Consider the following 16227-nt stretch of genomic DNA (forward strand, 5'->3'; position numbering starts at 1 on the left):
TTGAGAGGATGCCTTCTTTATCAACACACCAATATGTGCAGAACAGAAGATTAGTACTCCTGGCACATGTAAACAATCTTTTCCTCAATAAGATCTTGACAGAGTGCTTAAAAGTCACTCCAACTTATTGTCCATGCTGGGACAACCCCATTTAATCACCCACACATTTCTGTGTATAAATGTACTAAGAACATCTGAAATTGAATAATCTGTTTTACCATAAAGGAGCTGGGTATCTCCTGAAAAATGATATATCATCTGGAGCTTAAAGGAGGTGGAAGGGCACACAGTAGATTTCTTCCGGGAAAAGGCAATAGTATACAGCATACGAGAAGACATTAACAACCACAAATGTCCCAAATATTTTTTGGAACACTTTGGCAAGACAATGAAAAGCATTTAGAACAAGCAAAGGAACAGAAGACCCCCACGAGGAACCTAATTCACAAATGTTGTAGAAGGGTAAAGGTTTTTATTGTGATACTTGTTTTTACAAATTTCAGATGAACCACTCCTTCCAAGTACTCCCTAAAGAAGACAAGACGATTTTTTTTAGCTTACCCATTTACATCTCATATTTCCCATTCATCTTCACTCCTGCCATCCAACATTCTTTCCTGGCACATTTTTAAGGCCAATGTGCATAATACTAATTCTTTGGTAGCTCTCTTTTCAAGACAGATGTCAATGGTGGTGAAGGCGCTTTGAGAATAAAACACTTTGCTAGAGCAGGAAGGATCTCATGAGTGTACAGTACCATGCCTCAAATTACATAATTCAGAGGTGGTTCCTAATTGTCAGTTCAAGGTGGGTTAAGTACCCCCGTGTGAACATAGGAGTCCATAATATGACTCCAATATGTGTTGGTTGTTTATAGTCCATGTGCTTTATGTAACTGCTTTCCAACGCACATGCATAGACTGTCCATTAAATAATTCACTACTTTAATTTCACAATTTATGTATTTGATGTACACATGGTGAACATAGCTACAGAGTAATTGGGAACTGTACAAGAGAGGGAGACAGAGAGAAAAGGTTTTATGAGTGTGTGCAAGATAGTGCGAATTGGGTAATTGGAGGAGTGAGCAACGCTGTGACGCGAACAGAGGAGAATGGCAGTGTAAAAGAGGAAAGGAGGGTGAAGAAAACCCTCTTTGGGATGGATTACGCAACCTGGAGGTTACACTACTAATGTTTCTACTAAGGTTGCTACTTTTTCAGATTTGATCTGTGGGATGATGATAGATCTGGCCATTCAGAAAACACTCCTCTCGAACAGCAACAGTTGAAGATTTCGTGAGGTGATCCATTTTTGAGTGGACATTTGTAGGTCTGGCTTGAAGTTAGCATTAGCTGTGGTCAGCCATCTCAAGTAAAAAATAACACATGAATGGTTGCATACATAGAGGGGCTTTGGGTTAACCATAGTCATCCAATGGGGCAAGGACATTTATGAGGTTATGTTAAAATGACAACATAAAGACAGGATACAGGTAGAGGGTATTTAATGGTGCCACAATCCACCAAACTAACATCATCATCTCTCAGAATGGATCTTCCACTTTCTCATCTGTCACTGAATTGTGGGTCTGGCATAATTTCACTATTCATTTGTTCTATTGGTCTGCATTCTCAATATCTCCAATTTCCGTGTCCCAATGATTTGTAGGTGAGAATACATTTTGAGTCAACACCTGACTGGTATTGAACTCTATCTGGGGCTCATCAGAGGAGAGTTGCAGTGTCAGTTTTTAAGTGGTCACATATTCACACAGCATCATGCACCAGTATCCGGTCAGTCTGTGTTGCAAGAGAGCATCTTTGAAAATGCATCACTAGGCCCTTTAGGTAGCCAAACAAACCAGCAGCAATCTCTCCCAGACCTGATCATTGGCTTTAATAGCCCTTTACCAAGCATTATGATGGTGTGTTATTTTTGGGTCAATTATTTCAAGATACCATAGTCTAAACTAGAATATACTGTAACATTGGAAACAATAACATCCGAATTGGTACCAGTAATGGCTGGGGTTAGAATGAGGATGGCTTTTAACAGTAATTATTACAACTAGAGTAAAATAAGGTAAAGAATAATGTTAAAGGGGATACTGTGGTGGTTCCCCATATAAATTCTTTAAACAATTGAAATTCCAAGATTAAACTCAAAATTCATGAGAGAAATGATCAGAGGTTTATGTAAAAAAAAAGAATAGAAATCTAACAATATTCACTCCAAGATTAATCTCGAATTGATTAAGAACTCCAGAAATAACACTTAAACCATACCACAACCTGGAACCCAGACTCCAGGTGTCTTGCTACCATGGTTTAGACATTTGAAGACTCCTTTGATGATTAGGCCTTTTTAGTCTAACATATAACTCACTATACAAACAAAAACGGCATTCCTGGTAGGGCATTGTTATGCTTAGGTTACAAATGTGAAAAGGTGATAAAGATATGCTCAAGCAGCCAATACTTACCCACCAGTTCTGATCCTCTTCATCAGTCACCACCAGGATTTCTCCTGCAGAGAAAGAGAGCTCATCCTCGCGATCCGCTCGACAGTCATATATAGCTTTCACTCGACGCAGCTTGGGCTTACTCTACAAGGAGAGACATTGAGACAACCATCAGATTTCCAAAATATCGTGTGAAATGAAAACCTGTTTTTTTGGGCTAATTCTTCTCACAATTGACTATTTTTAATCTCATACTGTACTTCATAGAAGCATCCAATACATCTTTGTTCCTCCATTTCATTCAGGTAATTGCATGATCAATTTTTTTTTTTCACAGAAAATACGTCTGCAGTCATCACCTTCCATAATGTGGTAAGATGGTGTACACAACATGGGAGAATGAGAAATAAGTAGTGGGGAGAGAAAACGCTACAGAAAGGAAACAATGGGTGGAAAAAATTTAACCCTACGCCAACGCCTCACAGTGTTAAAATTCCGAGTGCCTTTTGAAGTATTGAACAACCATACGAAGAGTTTTGGACTCCATGATTTACCTCAAACTATACTCTTCTATTTCTCCACTCCTCTTACCCTGTTTTTACATGTACCTTGCATGTTCTGGAATGAGGTGTATGTTGCAGGAGCACACGGCTAAGACCCAAACAGCCTTTATTCAAACCTCACTTGAATAAAAAGTAAGGTATCTAAATAGATGCTAGTTACAAAGAATCATGATTAAAATAAATTATAGAGCACACGTCTTCAAAATGGGTTTAAAAGAAATTATATTCTATAGGATAGATGGACTGAATTACTGTTTTCCCAGTAGGTGTGAAATATTATGCAGTTAGCTTATTTAAATCTATATTATGAGAATATGTTTTGATTCCAGCAATGTAATTTACTCATTTATAATTAGATGCATGCATTTATCAAAACTAACGCTACAGGTTACTTTCAGCTACAGGTTTGAAATAAACCTGAATTGAAGTTTACTTACATATTTCTCCATTTTCTCCTCATGTAGAAATGGCTCAGGCTCTAATTTAACTGAATTTTAGAACATTGAAATCGCCATAAGTCTATCATTCTGTATTCAATATGTTTTACCTGTTAGCCACGTGTTCACACGTTTGTTGCGTTAAAGTACAGATCTATTCCCCGTGTAACATAATCTACAAAAACACTGAAGTAAATTAAAATATAGGGCTTGTTGCACATTTGTCAATGTTTTACTAATTGAGTAAATACTGTTCACTATTAATTATTTACTTTCAAGATTCTTGACTAAAGAAAGAATACTAAGCAAAGCCAGGTTCAGGAAGAACATTCAGAGTGCCACAGAATATGAATTTTCTATCTTCCAGGATTACTCCTACCATACAGCAAAACAATTAATAGAAAAGAGCTTCTGTATGAAATTGGATCATTAATTGAATTGGGGGGGCTAGAACCGACTTCTAATAATAATCACAATCCTTGTTAGGGTGAACCTTTTAAGTCACTAAATAAACCTGTGCTTAACCCTCTGGTAGCTTGGCACAAAGGAGTCAGGCTTAACTTAGAGGAAATGTGTAAAGTATTCATGCAGCACTCAAACAGTATTAAAGTGAAAAAACAACACAAGAGAAAACAAACTAATTCAGAAAAATCGAAAATATTTTAATAAATTAAATGACACAAAAACAACAAATATCCAGTAAGTAGAACCAGAGATATGAATTTTTGAAGTCTGAATTCAAAATAGAGCCAAAAATAACATAGTGCCAATCACGAGTATCTTGGTGCTCTAGACAGGCTCAAAGTCAACAGTTAAAGCTGACCACAATGGATCGCTGGTCGAATACAGGGACCAGGTTCGTCCTGGTGTAAAGTTTATCATTTGACTTAGAAACTCTTATGAAGAAAAAATGGTTGTTGACGAGTTGCCGGTGGGCGAAGCTGCAAGATGGATCTGAAGCGGGGCTCAAAGACAGTGGGCTGCTGTAGAGCGGGGCTTCGTTGACATTGTCAGCGAAGTCCGTGTCGAGGAAGGCCTCAGCGCTGATCAAATATTGCTTGCCGTCACTCCCTGTGATGCCCTCTACGTTCAGACTTAGAAACGTTTTTGAAAGTCTGATTTCCTTCACTGGGGTAAACTATCAAGTTGAGGACGACCAGAGATTTGACATCATTGACTGCAGTTTCAATGCCACCTTCTGTCTCTGTTGGGTCTCCAAACAAAAAGTTAGCAAAAAGTTTTTAACTACCATTTTTTGCAGTTTGGGTAGAAGAAGAATAGACTTTAACACCTATCACGTGTCTAAGAACTGGGGGAATTCCTTAGTGGCTAGGACTCACTCCAACAGAGACCAGCCACAGGGTCCACGGCTAGTCAAGTTAGAACTGGTCAGCTGGGCAGTTGGAGGGAAAGAGGCCTCTGGAAGCTTGTTCTATCCCTTTAGCTAAAACATGAAGTCAGCCAACTGACCCATAGAGTCACTTTTGTGTTCTGTGTTCAAGGTGAGCAAGTCTAGTCTTTCTTCAAGTTCTTCAGACAGCTATGCAGTTCTTCTTCTGATTCTTCACTGATCCAGGAGGTTTCTCAGGGGAGATCTGTGGGGTCCACATTTATGCCCATTGCCTGCCTGTGGATGGGGGGAGGCAATCATTTGTCCCTCTTACCCTCAAAACCATTTCTAGTCAGTCCTCCCCCCTCCCTTTGGGTTTTGGAGCCAGTCTGACTAGATAAAACAGAGGTAGGCCTGGGTGTGACCATCATCTGCTGGTGATAAGGTAGACATCCTTTGAAGCTCAGGAAGGGGCTTGCCACAGCCCCCAGGCCACCATCCTGTTAAGGCTGTCAAGGAAGGAGACCCCCCCCCGAAACCCAGAGCTCTTTGTCCACTGTCTGGGAGCAATGCACAACTTGCTACAGGGGACCATCAGGGGACAGCTACACACTGGCAGGAAAGCCTTTTGAATTTAGGCATGAAAATGACAACTTTCTAAAAGTATCATATCCAAAATAGTAATATAAAATCCGATTTGACCATTTTGTCGGATTGTAAATTACTATTAAAATAAGTCCTGATTTTTTTTTTCTCTAGCTAATCCCAAACTGAATTTAGCAATTAAATGTATTAGTGTACACCAGTGTTGACCTCTATGGAAGAGCTAGCCTTGCCACAGTAAAAAATTACTTTGGAGCTTTTTCACGGCTACGACATCTAAAACATTAAAGATACATGTCCTACTTTTAGAAGCCATGCACCTTGCTTATGGTTTTTAAGGCCTACCATAGGAGTGACATAAGTGGCATAGAAAAATATTTATTTTGCCAGGTCGAAATGGCAATTTAAAACTGTATCCTCATGGCTGTAGTTGCAGGCCTGGAGACAGGTTTTGCAGTGCTACTCGAGAGGGTGGCACAATAAGAGCTACAGCGCACAGGTAGCATTTATTTTACAGGCCATGGGCACTGGTAGTACCATATACTAGGGACTTACAAGTAAACTAAATGATTAAAGGGGAGGGCACAAGCACTTTACTACAGGTTAGTAGGGATAAAGTGCACAGAGTTTAACTGTCAACAAAAATAAGGTTCAGTAAAAAAGGCAAAACATTCCTGCATGACCATGCAAGAAGAGACACTCACAACAACTAATCAATATAAGTTAAAGAAGTGGGTATATCTTCCTCACTTGTAGTACTAACAAGCTTGAAGACTGCATGGTAGAGGCAACTGCAGGTGTTTCAAGAGCCAGATGAAGTTCATAAGTTTTCGCCAAAATAAAAAACATTTTTTTAATGATAATAAAACTGATCCCAGATATAAATATTGACAACATAAACATTTGCCAGAAGCCGTAGCACCATCCTTATGAATGTGAAGCAGCATTCCCATCAAAAATATAAGGGGATGTGCATTAGCCTCATAAGTGCTGCGCCAGTCCAACGGCCGACGGCACCACTACCTCGGGAGTGCTGCCGTCGGCCGTTGGACGTTCCAACTGCACCTGCGCAATGGAAGTTCAGCACTGGAGCTGGACATTCCATAGCTGCTAAGGTGTTAGACCCGCTCCAGTATCGACAATTGATGGGCCCTATCCTGCTCAAGGTTAGGTTAGGGCTGAACATCAGAGATGAATATGATAGTGGGTTAAAATGGTTGGTTAAAGGGGAAAACAAGGCACAAAAACAATGTTTTCCTTTAAAGAACTGAACATATTCATTTTCTCTCAACATATCAGAACTGTAAGTCTAAACCATTAAGGATTATGCACCCCATGTAAGGGTCTAAAAGCATGCCTAAAACTTTAAATTAAGGAGGAGAATAAGCAATAAACCTGATATTGTTTGCCTTCAATAACCTAGGGCTGCTTATCAAGATTTCAATATATATCTGTGATTAGGAGCCAAATAATTCTATGGCAGGACCGGAGGCTCAGATTATGCTTTTCTTTCTTCGCATTTATTATAATATTGAAAACACAGCAGCCTTAGAAAAGCCCATAATGTAGAAAAATGCTTAAATTTCAACAATGAAGCATTTTAATCACATAACCCAAGAAAAAAATGTCTCTGGGACTACAACTCCCATCTTGATAACATAACAATCTGAACGGAGTCCTTCCTCTATGTCAACAGTCCATAGATAGGGAGTCCCTTCTCCATGTTCTTCCTCTTTCTTCGCTGCTTCCGCAGCCAGTTAAGTGTTTTTTTCTCCCTCTCTCAGTTTGATGCTGTTTAGGGGATTACTGATGTATTTATGCACTGTGTTGTTTCTATTTGTTGGGGCTATGGGTCTCTGATGTGTTTTCTCTTTGCAGAGCCCCATTCAAGTCGCGGAAGCGCCGTCTCGCTTCCTTCGCGACTTTTTCCTGTGTTGTTATTGCGGTGCGCAGTCATCCGCTAGAGGGCGCGGCCGCGTCTCGTTGGTCTCCGGCGCGAGTTTCTCCTCAAAGAGGAGCCGCGCTGAGGAGACCAACCGCCGCGGAGCCGAGCCCTCAAGTCTGCCTCATTGAACGCCCGTATCTCGGGTCTGTACTCTTTTGCCCCATATTTGAACGCCTCGGTGGGGGTCTGTATTGCGGTGTTCTACCGCGTTGACGCCGATTTGGCAAGCCTGCACTCGTGTTGTGTCTGGTGTGGCAGCACGCTGTGAGGCAGCTGACCTGGCCCCCCTGGGGTGGGTCTGCGCGCTGAGGGTGTGAATGCACCCAATTTTTTGCCAGTCCCTGGCATCCAAAACTGTTGCAGTCCTCCGGTCTGCCCTAATCTCTGTGACACCCAAGCTGTTGGGTAGTGTGTGAACCCCTTGCGGTAGCTTTGTGCAGCATGGAGGACGAGTATTATAGGGGTGATTCTCAATCCTATCTGCAGGATGAGGAGTTCTACCAAGCAGTAGACAACTCCATCTACCGCTGCGTGACAGAGGTGGTAGCCCCTATGGAGGAGCGTCTCTCTGCGCGCATAGTGGAGGAATGCGCCAAGTTAGCTCAGGCGCAGTCAGGAAGCCCTTATGCCCTCCCAGGTCCATCAGGTGAGGGCCCCCCTGCTCCTAAGAAACCCTGCAAGGAGGGGTTGTCGGAGGGTGCTCAGGGGGTGGACAAGGGTGCCTTTGAGCGCCTGCGTGACGCATTTTTGGCTAAGGCGACCGAGTCCCCACCTGACCAGCCTGCGGTCCCCGCCTCGGTGGTGGCTACTGGAACTGCCCCTTCGTCTCCGGGGGATTCCCCGGATTCGGACGGGGACGAGGAATCGGTGCGTTCCTGGCGACCTTCGAGCTCGGCCACTGAGTTACCGCGGGACAGCTCAGGTATGCTGGACCCGGATGAGATCATGCATCCGCGGTCCGCAGCCTGGGCCCCGGGTGACAAGGTGGCAAAGTTCGTGGCTAGTCGGTTGCGTAAGCCTCTGGAGCAGGAGGCCAGGGGATGCCTCCGTGGGGAATGCCCTAGGCCCACCTTGGAGGGGAAAGTTGCCATGACACCGGATTTAGATGCCAAGATGGCAACGTTTTTAGCAAAGTTTATGAAAGACCCGCGTAAGGGCATTGACCGATCCTGGCGGTCGTGTCAGGACAAGATGCTCGACGCGGTGGGGCCCATTACTAAGATCCTAGACATGGCGGAGGAGGCTAAAGTTACTGGATCCGCCATTGACCCCGACGTCTTGTTAAATTGGGCGCAGAGGGTGATTGTATTCTTAGGCAATGCCAACTGCACCCTTTCCACCGAACGGCGGCGGTCTTTCCTGATTAAGCTAGACCCTAAGTTGGGAGACTTAGCCTCTTCGGAGGCAGGAGCGGTTGCCCAAGGCGGTCTCTTCGGAGAACCGTTCATTAAGGAGCTAGGGAAGTTCGTGTCTACCTTCACATCCCTTGATAGAGCTCAGACCAGTATCAAACGCGTGTTCCAACAGCGTTTCTCCCAAGGGGCCGGTCGCGGTAGTGGCCGCGCGACCGGCCGTGGCGGGCAGAATGCCGGCAACAGAGGGCAAGGCTCCGGGCGAGGGCAGTACAACACCTCGGCCAACTTCACCTCCTTCTACCCTACAAGAGGGCAGCGTTTCGGAGGTCGAGGCTTCAGGAAGAACTCCAACGCTTCCAGCGCAAACGGTGAGTGTTATCCCCGCAGAACAGGTTCAGATTGGCGGCCGACTAGCGGCCTTTCGGAGGGCGTGGGTAGATCTTACAGCGGATGCTTGGGTGCTGCAAACTATCCGCGGGTTTCATATCGAATTCTACGACCAGCCTTTCCAGGTGTGCGCCCCGCGCCCTATAACCTTTTCAGTGTACGATGCCCAGTTGATAGACGAAGAGGTCGCGGAACTCCTCTGCAAAAGGGCCGTTCGCCAATCACCTCGGCATCCGTCAGGCTTCATCAGCAATCTTTTCTTAGTGGACAAACCCGGCGGGGCCGTCGTCCGGTGATCAACCTCAAAGAATTCAATGGGTGGTTGGTCTATCATCATTTCAAAATGGAGGGAATTCATCTCCTTCGAGATATCCTCCTTCCACGGGACTGGTTGGTACGGTTGGATCTCAAGGATGCTTATCTTGTGGTTCCAATCTATCCTCCTCACCGTCGCTTCCTCCAGTTTCTCTGGCGGGAACAGGTGTTCGAATTCACAGCTCTTCCGTTCGGTCTATCCTCGGCTCCGTGGTGTTTCACGAAAGTGTTACACCCCGTGGTGGAATTCTTGCGAGCGCAGGGGATTCGCCTGATCGTCTATCTAGATGACATTTTGCTGATGGCGCAATGTCCACACAGCTTGCTTTCTCAACTGGGCCGGACTGTAGACCTCCTTCAGGAGCTCGGGTTTGTCATCAATGGAGACAAGTTGGTTCTTGTACCCTCTCAGAAAGTAGAATTTTTGGGATTTGTCATAGACTCCGTCGACGCCAGTCCTGAGTCTTCCGTCACGGAAGTTGTCCAAGATCAAGCACGTCTTGCGACAGACAATTGCAAAGTCTCACACGTCGTTACGACAAGTTGCCAGAGTGGTGGGTCTGCTATCATCCTCGATTCAGGCCATCTTCCCGGGCCCTCTGCACTACAGGGCCCTCCAGCGACTCAAGGCTTATCACCTACGCAGGGGCGTGTCATACGACCAAATGGTTCCCCTCTCGGAAGAGGTCAAGGACGAGATGTTGTGGTGGCTAACCCACATGGAGGCCTGGAATGGTCGGGCAATTTTCGGGTCTTCCCCGGACCTCGTCATCGAATCCGATGCCAGCAGAGTCGGTTGGGGAGCGCGCTGTGGAGATTTTTCAACAGGCGGCACTTCGTCCTTGGAAGAACAGAAGTTGCATATCAACTGGACCAGGGACTCGGTGAAGTGGTGTGTCCTACTGAAAATGGACAATGTGTCGGCAGTGCGGTATGTGAACCACCTAGGGGGCTCGAGGTCCCGTGCACTGGCGAATTTGGCAAAGCAGTTCTGGGATTCCTGTCTAGACCATCATGTATCGGTGACGGCGGAGTACCTGCCGGGTCAGGCCAACCAGGTTGCAGACTGGCACTCCAGGTATCTCCGGGACTCCAGTCTGTGGATGTTGGATGTCCAGGTCTGTCGCTGGCTCAACGGGCTGTGGGGTCCTTTCTCAGTGGACCTGTTTGCGTCCCGCTTGGACCATCAACTTCCGAGGTTCTTCAGTTGGAGGCCGGATCCGCTGGCAGAGGCCACGGACGCGTTTCTCCAGGACTGGAGCAAGGAGAAGCCCTTTGCGTTTCCACCTTTTTCGATGGTGATGCGGACGGCGGCGCAGGTTCGCTGGCAGGAAGTGGAGCTGGTGTTGGTGACGCCGCTCTGGAGGTACCAAGTCTGGTTTCCAGTTCTTCTGGAACTTTCCTGGGATTCTCCAATCCTACTCCCCCGGTTTCCTCACCTGCTCCTCAGCCCGGATCGGGATCCGCATCCTCTCATCGTTCAGGGCTCTCTCCACCTCATGGCATGGAGGCTTTCAGGAGACGTTGGTCGCTACCGGGCCTTTCGAGATCAGCTGGAGGTCTGTTATCCAAGGCCTGGGCTGTCAGTACGTCGAAGCGCTACAAATCCGCTTGGTCTAAGTGGGTTCGTTGGTGTCTTCGATGAAGTTTGGATCCCTTGGTCGCGGGACTCGTTCCCGTGTTGAATTATTTGGCGGAATTGGCCGTGGATGGCTTTGCCTACCGCACGATTAACGCTGTGCGTTCGGCTATTTCGGCGGCACACCATCCAGTTGACTGTTCTCCGATCGGAGTACACCCCTTTGTGTGCCGACTTTTACGGGGCGTCCGGTTGGCATTACCGCCGGAGCCCCGGTACTCAGTCCTTTGGGACGTCAATTTGGTTTTGAATCTTTTTCTGTCCTGGCAACCTAACAGGTACCTATCAGTCAAGGAACTCTCGGCGAAACTGGCTATGCTTCTATGCTTGGTGTCCTGCCGGAGAGTGTCGGATGTGCGTGCTCTGGATGTCTCGGCACGCGTGTTTTCGCCAGATGGTGTCACCTTCACGATTGGTCGCCGCACAAAGTCGGCTTCTAGAACAATTTTGTATCCGGCTTTCGTGGATGTCCCGAAGCTATGTGTTGTTCAGTGTCTGAAAGCTTATGAAGATATGACTTGGGACATTCGCCCTCCGGGCGAGAGACAATTGTTAATTGCCTTGCGAAAACCACACCATGCGGTCTCTTCCCCCACCATAGCCAGGTGGATGCGTTGGGTCATGCAAGAGGCAGGTATTGATACCAAACGTTTCGAAGCTCACTCTGCCAGAGGGGCCATGGCCTCTAAGGCTTTCTCTGCGGGAGCTCGTTTAGAGGATTTGATGCGGGCCGCGGACTGGTCCTCCGATTCCACCTTTAAGAGGTTTTACTTTAAGTCGGTGGTGGATATTGCAAGTTTGGTGGTGAGTAAGCTTTAAACTAGCATAATCTGAGCCTCCGGTCCTGCCATAGAATCGAAATTTGCCTAGCTTTTGTAACGGTAAGTTTCAATTCTATTAAGGACACGGAGGCGAGGATTATCCCACCCGGTATATCGTCGAGCGACAACCCGCCCGTATGGCAGTAAGTAACCAGGTTTTAAAGGTTTTTCCTCATGGTTGAATATTGGTCCTGTGATTGTTTATTTCGGTTGTAAGCTCCTGTATTTTCCGTTACAACGCTTACGCTGTTCTATTTCTTCTGTTAGGAAATGACGGTTCCAACCCAGACCAATGAACTGAGGGCGTAACTTGCGCGAAGAAAGAGGAAGAACATGGAGAAGGGACTCCCTATCTATGGACTGTTGACATAGAGGAAGGACTCCGTTCAGACTGTTATGTTATCAAGATGGGAGTTGTAGTCCCAGAGACATTTTTTTCTTGGGATATGTGATTAAAATGCTTCATTGTTGAAATTTAAGCATTTTTCTACATTATGAGCTTTTCTAAGGCTGCTGTGTTTTCAATATTATAATAAATGCGAAGAAAGAAAAGCATAATCCTCGCCTCCGTGTCCTTAATAGAATTGAAACTTACTGTTACAAAAGCTAGGCAAATTTCGATTCTACACTACTAATCTAAATGCCTCATTCATTGAAAGGAGCACAATCTTTTATTTGACCCAATTTTAAAGGTCATACAGAGTCTTTCCATATGGTAATGCGGTTTTCTCACCAACACGAGTCTATTTCCTGTTTTCATTGTTATTGGGAACTGCTTAGATGCCGATCACAAAAGCTGCACTCCAAGCTAATTGTTTTGTTTTTACAATTACATAATTGGTTGTGCCTTTCCTACACTAAGTGATAAATTCCTGTTTAGCTGGACTTCAACTTTGCAATGAAAGTGTACCAAGGCTATGAAATACTACAGTATGCATTATCACCTTAAATGGCAGAAAATGAGGTGGGGTTGGGAATTCTCCAACAGGCATTGGCAACTGAAAAATTCTTACTTACTGACTTCTTGACAGATACGATTAGGCAGTCAGCCACTCATCAAGCATGCTCTCCGTTATTCTTCCTTGCACTTCGTCTCACTGTCTCACACAAACACACACAAGCACACGCTATACAAAATGACTACCAGTTTGTGTTGGAAACCTCTTAACACCTACAGCCGGGACTTATATAAAAACTGATGAATTTTCCTATACCACTCCCGCAAGGGTTGAAAGGTTGCAACCAAAAAATGCTCTCAGCATTGTGACAAATATAGAACATGCTTGAGAGCATCACAAAGCAAAACCAAACAATGTGATTCCGGATATTTAGAGTGAAATTATGAACAAAACACTATCGTAGGGGTGAGCAAACATTTCGACATTTAAACGGTTAACAAAAAAAGCGGTGTAATGAAGAAAAAATAAAACTTGCATGTTTAACATTGATATGGGTATCTGAAATTGTTTACATCATTTGTTTTTCAGATGCATTTCGTTCAATAATATCAAACGCACAGTGTGCACTAACACACTGTTCAAGGCTGACGACCCTGCTGTATCTGTTTTAGCCATGTCTAGTATTCACATACTGCAAGTAATATACATTTCCAAACAAGCATTGGCAAAAGCTAATTGGTTTCGCCTATTCAAAATCGAATGACTTTGTCAATGTTTTTTACATGGTGGACAGCAGTTGACCTGCTGTGCAACATGGCTTAAAGAAATAATTAAGAAAAAAGTGCTATGATGTGGCCAGCTTTGACCCAGTCATAGCATTTTATATTTACTTTATTCCATGTTGCACAGCAGCTCAACTGCTGTACAACATGTAAAAAAACATTGACTAAGCTAATAGATTTTGCATAAGCGAAACCGTATGGCTTTGTCAATGTTTATTAAGAAAGTAATCTTTAAAAAAAAAAAAATAATGATGCAGCTTGTTTTCCTCAAAGTAAAAGAGGATGTGTTTAAAAATTAAAAAAGGAAACTCGAAGTTTCATTTTTTTTGAGTGTAGGCAGTGGTTTGTGAAATGACTCTCAAAGGGGAAGGGACCCCATCCCACTTGCAAATGGATTACCACCACTTTTTAAATGGTGGTAAAGTATTACTGTTTTGCCACCGCAATTCGTACACAAAAGATTAATACATACCATACCTATTCGTTATTTGGAAGAGATGACCAAAACCTGTCCTTTCTAAATATTGAATCACAAATGCAAATTACGATTCGGTAACTGGTTACAGAATCCCATTTTGTATCTTGTACATTTGAGAATGAATTTTTAGGGTCGCAAACGACACAATTCTGCAAATTGGGCTGTTTGCAATTAGAAAAATGCTTTGTACATCTGGTCCATTATGCTTTCATATGAATGCATAAACTCCATATCAAAGAGAATAAATGAAGTTGCACATGTTGCAAGCATAAAGCAAATTCGACTTAAGTGATGTGATGCAGGACATTTGAGCACTTGCCGATGGAGGTTAATGATCATGTTTCTCTGGTTTCGGAAGTCCAGCCCGGGTTTTAAAAAAGCTGACATTGGGTTAACCCCTCCCATGCTCATGACGAGCTGAGCTCGTCATGATAGTTGGAACGCTCACACGCGGGGCTAATTCCCCTGCTGTGCCGAGCGTTCCATTAAACAGGCGTGGTTGTGACGGGCTCAGCTCGTCATGAGCACACGAGAACCGTGGCTCATGACGAGCACCGGGGCGCTGTGCGTGCCCCCCCAGAACAGCAGGGGAATGTGCCCCGCAGCCAAGGGGTTAAAGTTAAAAAATAATATACTGTCGAAGGTCAGTGAACTTTTATTAGAACTGCAAAAATAATCGCTAATAAAGGGGTTCTGAGATTCGTCGAAGTTTAAATATGGAAAGATGAATGAAGCAGATGATCTCTCAAGCAAACTTAAGAAAGGTTTGTATAAAAGGTGAGATGGTATTGAGAAATGTGATGCTAGCGGATCAACATTTGAGTTATGTACTAACTATTGTGTAAATTAATGCGATTCACCTCAGTCTCCCTTTCCATTTGTCTGATTTCCGGTTTGTTTCTCTCACTGTTTTTAACTCTTATATTTTATGGCAATCGGTTGTTAGGCAATGCTATATTGTATCACAAAGTTCCCTCAATTAAAATGTATTTTAGATTTTCTCATTTGCTAATCTAGGCATTACCGTGCATTGTGTTATATAATTATATGGTTAATGTTTTAACAGAAATATTTCTGTTTAAACATCTACTGTGCACGGGTACAAAAAGAAAATCCATCCCACTATTTAGTGGTGCTCAGCTGTATTTTATGTGCCAGATGTGTGACTGATTTATATGGAGCGTTAATCAAGAGGTATTTTTCAAGGGGACACCGCTTCAGGGATGGAATAGGCAGAGTGGACGAGTTCCCATTTCTTGTGGAAAATGTTTCCCTTGAAGAGGTTTGTCTTCAATCCCTTCCTGGATTACAGAAGTGCTGGTACTTTATGTAGCTGTGTTGGCTTGCTATTCCAGATCCCAAATGTATAGCAATAAAAACCATCTCCTTCCTTCCTTTATTTTTTTTTATTTGATATTTTTATTTAGTGCATGAGTACAATGTTGCGAAATGCACTTTGATAATCAAACAGTTTACAAGTGCATCGGTAGAAAGTCAAATCAAACATATATTAATTCAACAAATTCATATTTACACGTTTCTGCTGAACAGATACCCTTTTTAAGAGCAGAATTATATTGAGTCAGCAACATTTCCTCATGCACAATTTTATATGTTTTTTACACCCTCTCCCACCCTTCCCTCCCCGGGGTTAGGCACACACTTAAATAAAGTTAATGTTAGAAGCGCCGGACTGAAGATCACTTTGAGCCCCACTCAATGGTTCCCAGATTTTTAAGCCTTTCGAGCAGGACAGTGGCCCTCTTTTTTAATAGATGGCTTTTTCAAAGTTATAATTTGCTACTAATCGGGTTAGCCATGTATGATAACCTGGGGGAGGATGGATCTAGCCAGGCTAGGGAGAGTCGATACACCGCCATACCTATGAATACCAGTTGCTCTCCCGGCTTCCCTTGGATCTCCTGGTCCACCCAAAGACAAATCAGATCAGAATAACATCCCTTCCTAGCGCATCTTTTAAAAAATAAATCGATCTCTAGTTTTAAGATGTTTAGCATATCGCAAGAGGCAAGCATGTGATTGAGATCCACCTGATAGAAAGAGCATTTGGGGCAAAAAGTCCCTTTCCCTGTCCCCCACTTCCCAATCTTTTTCAGACTATAATAGAGCGAAAAGCAGGTTTTATAGTACTGAGCTTGGAGTCGTGCTGGAATTAACCGCTTTGGTGCTAGCTCAGTTGAGTGGAAAA

At 44.1% G+C, this 16227-nt stretch overlaps 1 protein-coding gene across 1 annotated transcript in view; it reads right to left on the reverse strand.

Moving 5' to 3' along the window:
• The window catches only part of LOC147705870 (arf-GAP with SH3 domain, ANK repeat and PH domain-containing protein 1-like), a 1082966-nt gene that overhangs the window by 2756 nt on the left and 1063983 nt on the right, over positions 1-16227 (reverse strand). Inside the window, exon 28 of the mRNA XM_086932322.1 lies at positions 2486-2608. Coding sequence (XP_086788448.1) covers positions 2486-2608 — 123 coding nt within the window. The remainder of the gene's footprint in view (positions 1-2485; positions 2609-16227) is intronic.

The sequence above is a fragment of the Lissotriton vulgaris genome, chromosome 7, assembly GCF_964263255.1.
Source record: "Lissotriton vulgaris chromosome 7, aLisVul1.2, whole genome shotgun sequence".
In the NCBI taxonomy this organism is placed as follows: Eukaryota; Metazoa; Chordata; class Amphibia; order Caudata; family Salamandridae; genus Lissotriton; species Lissotriton vulgaris.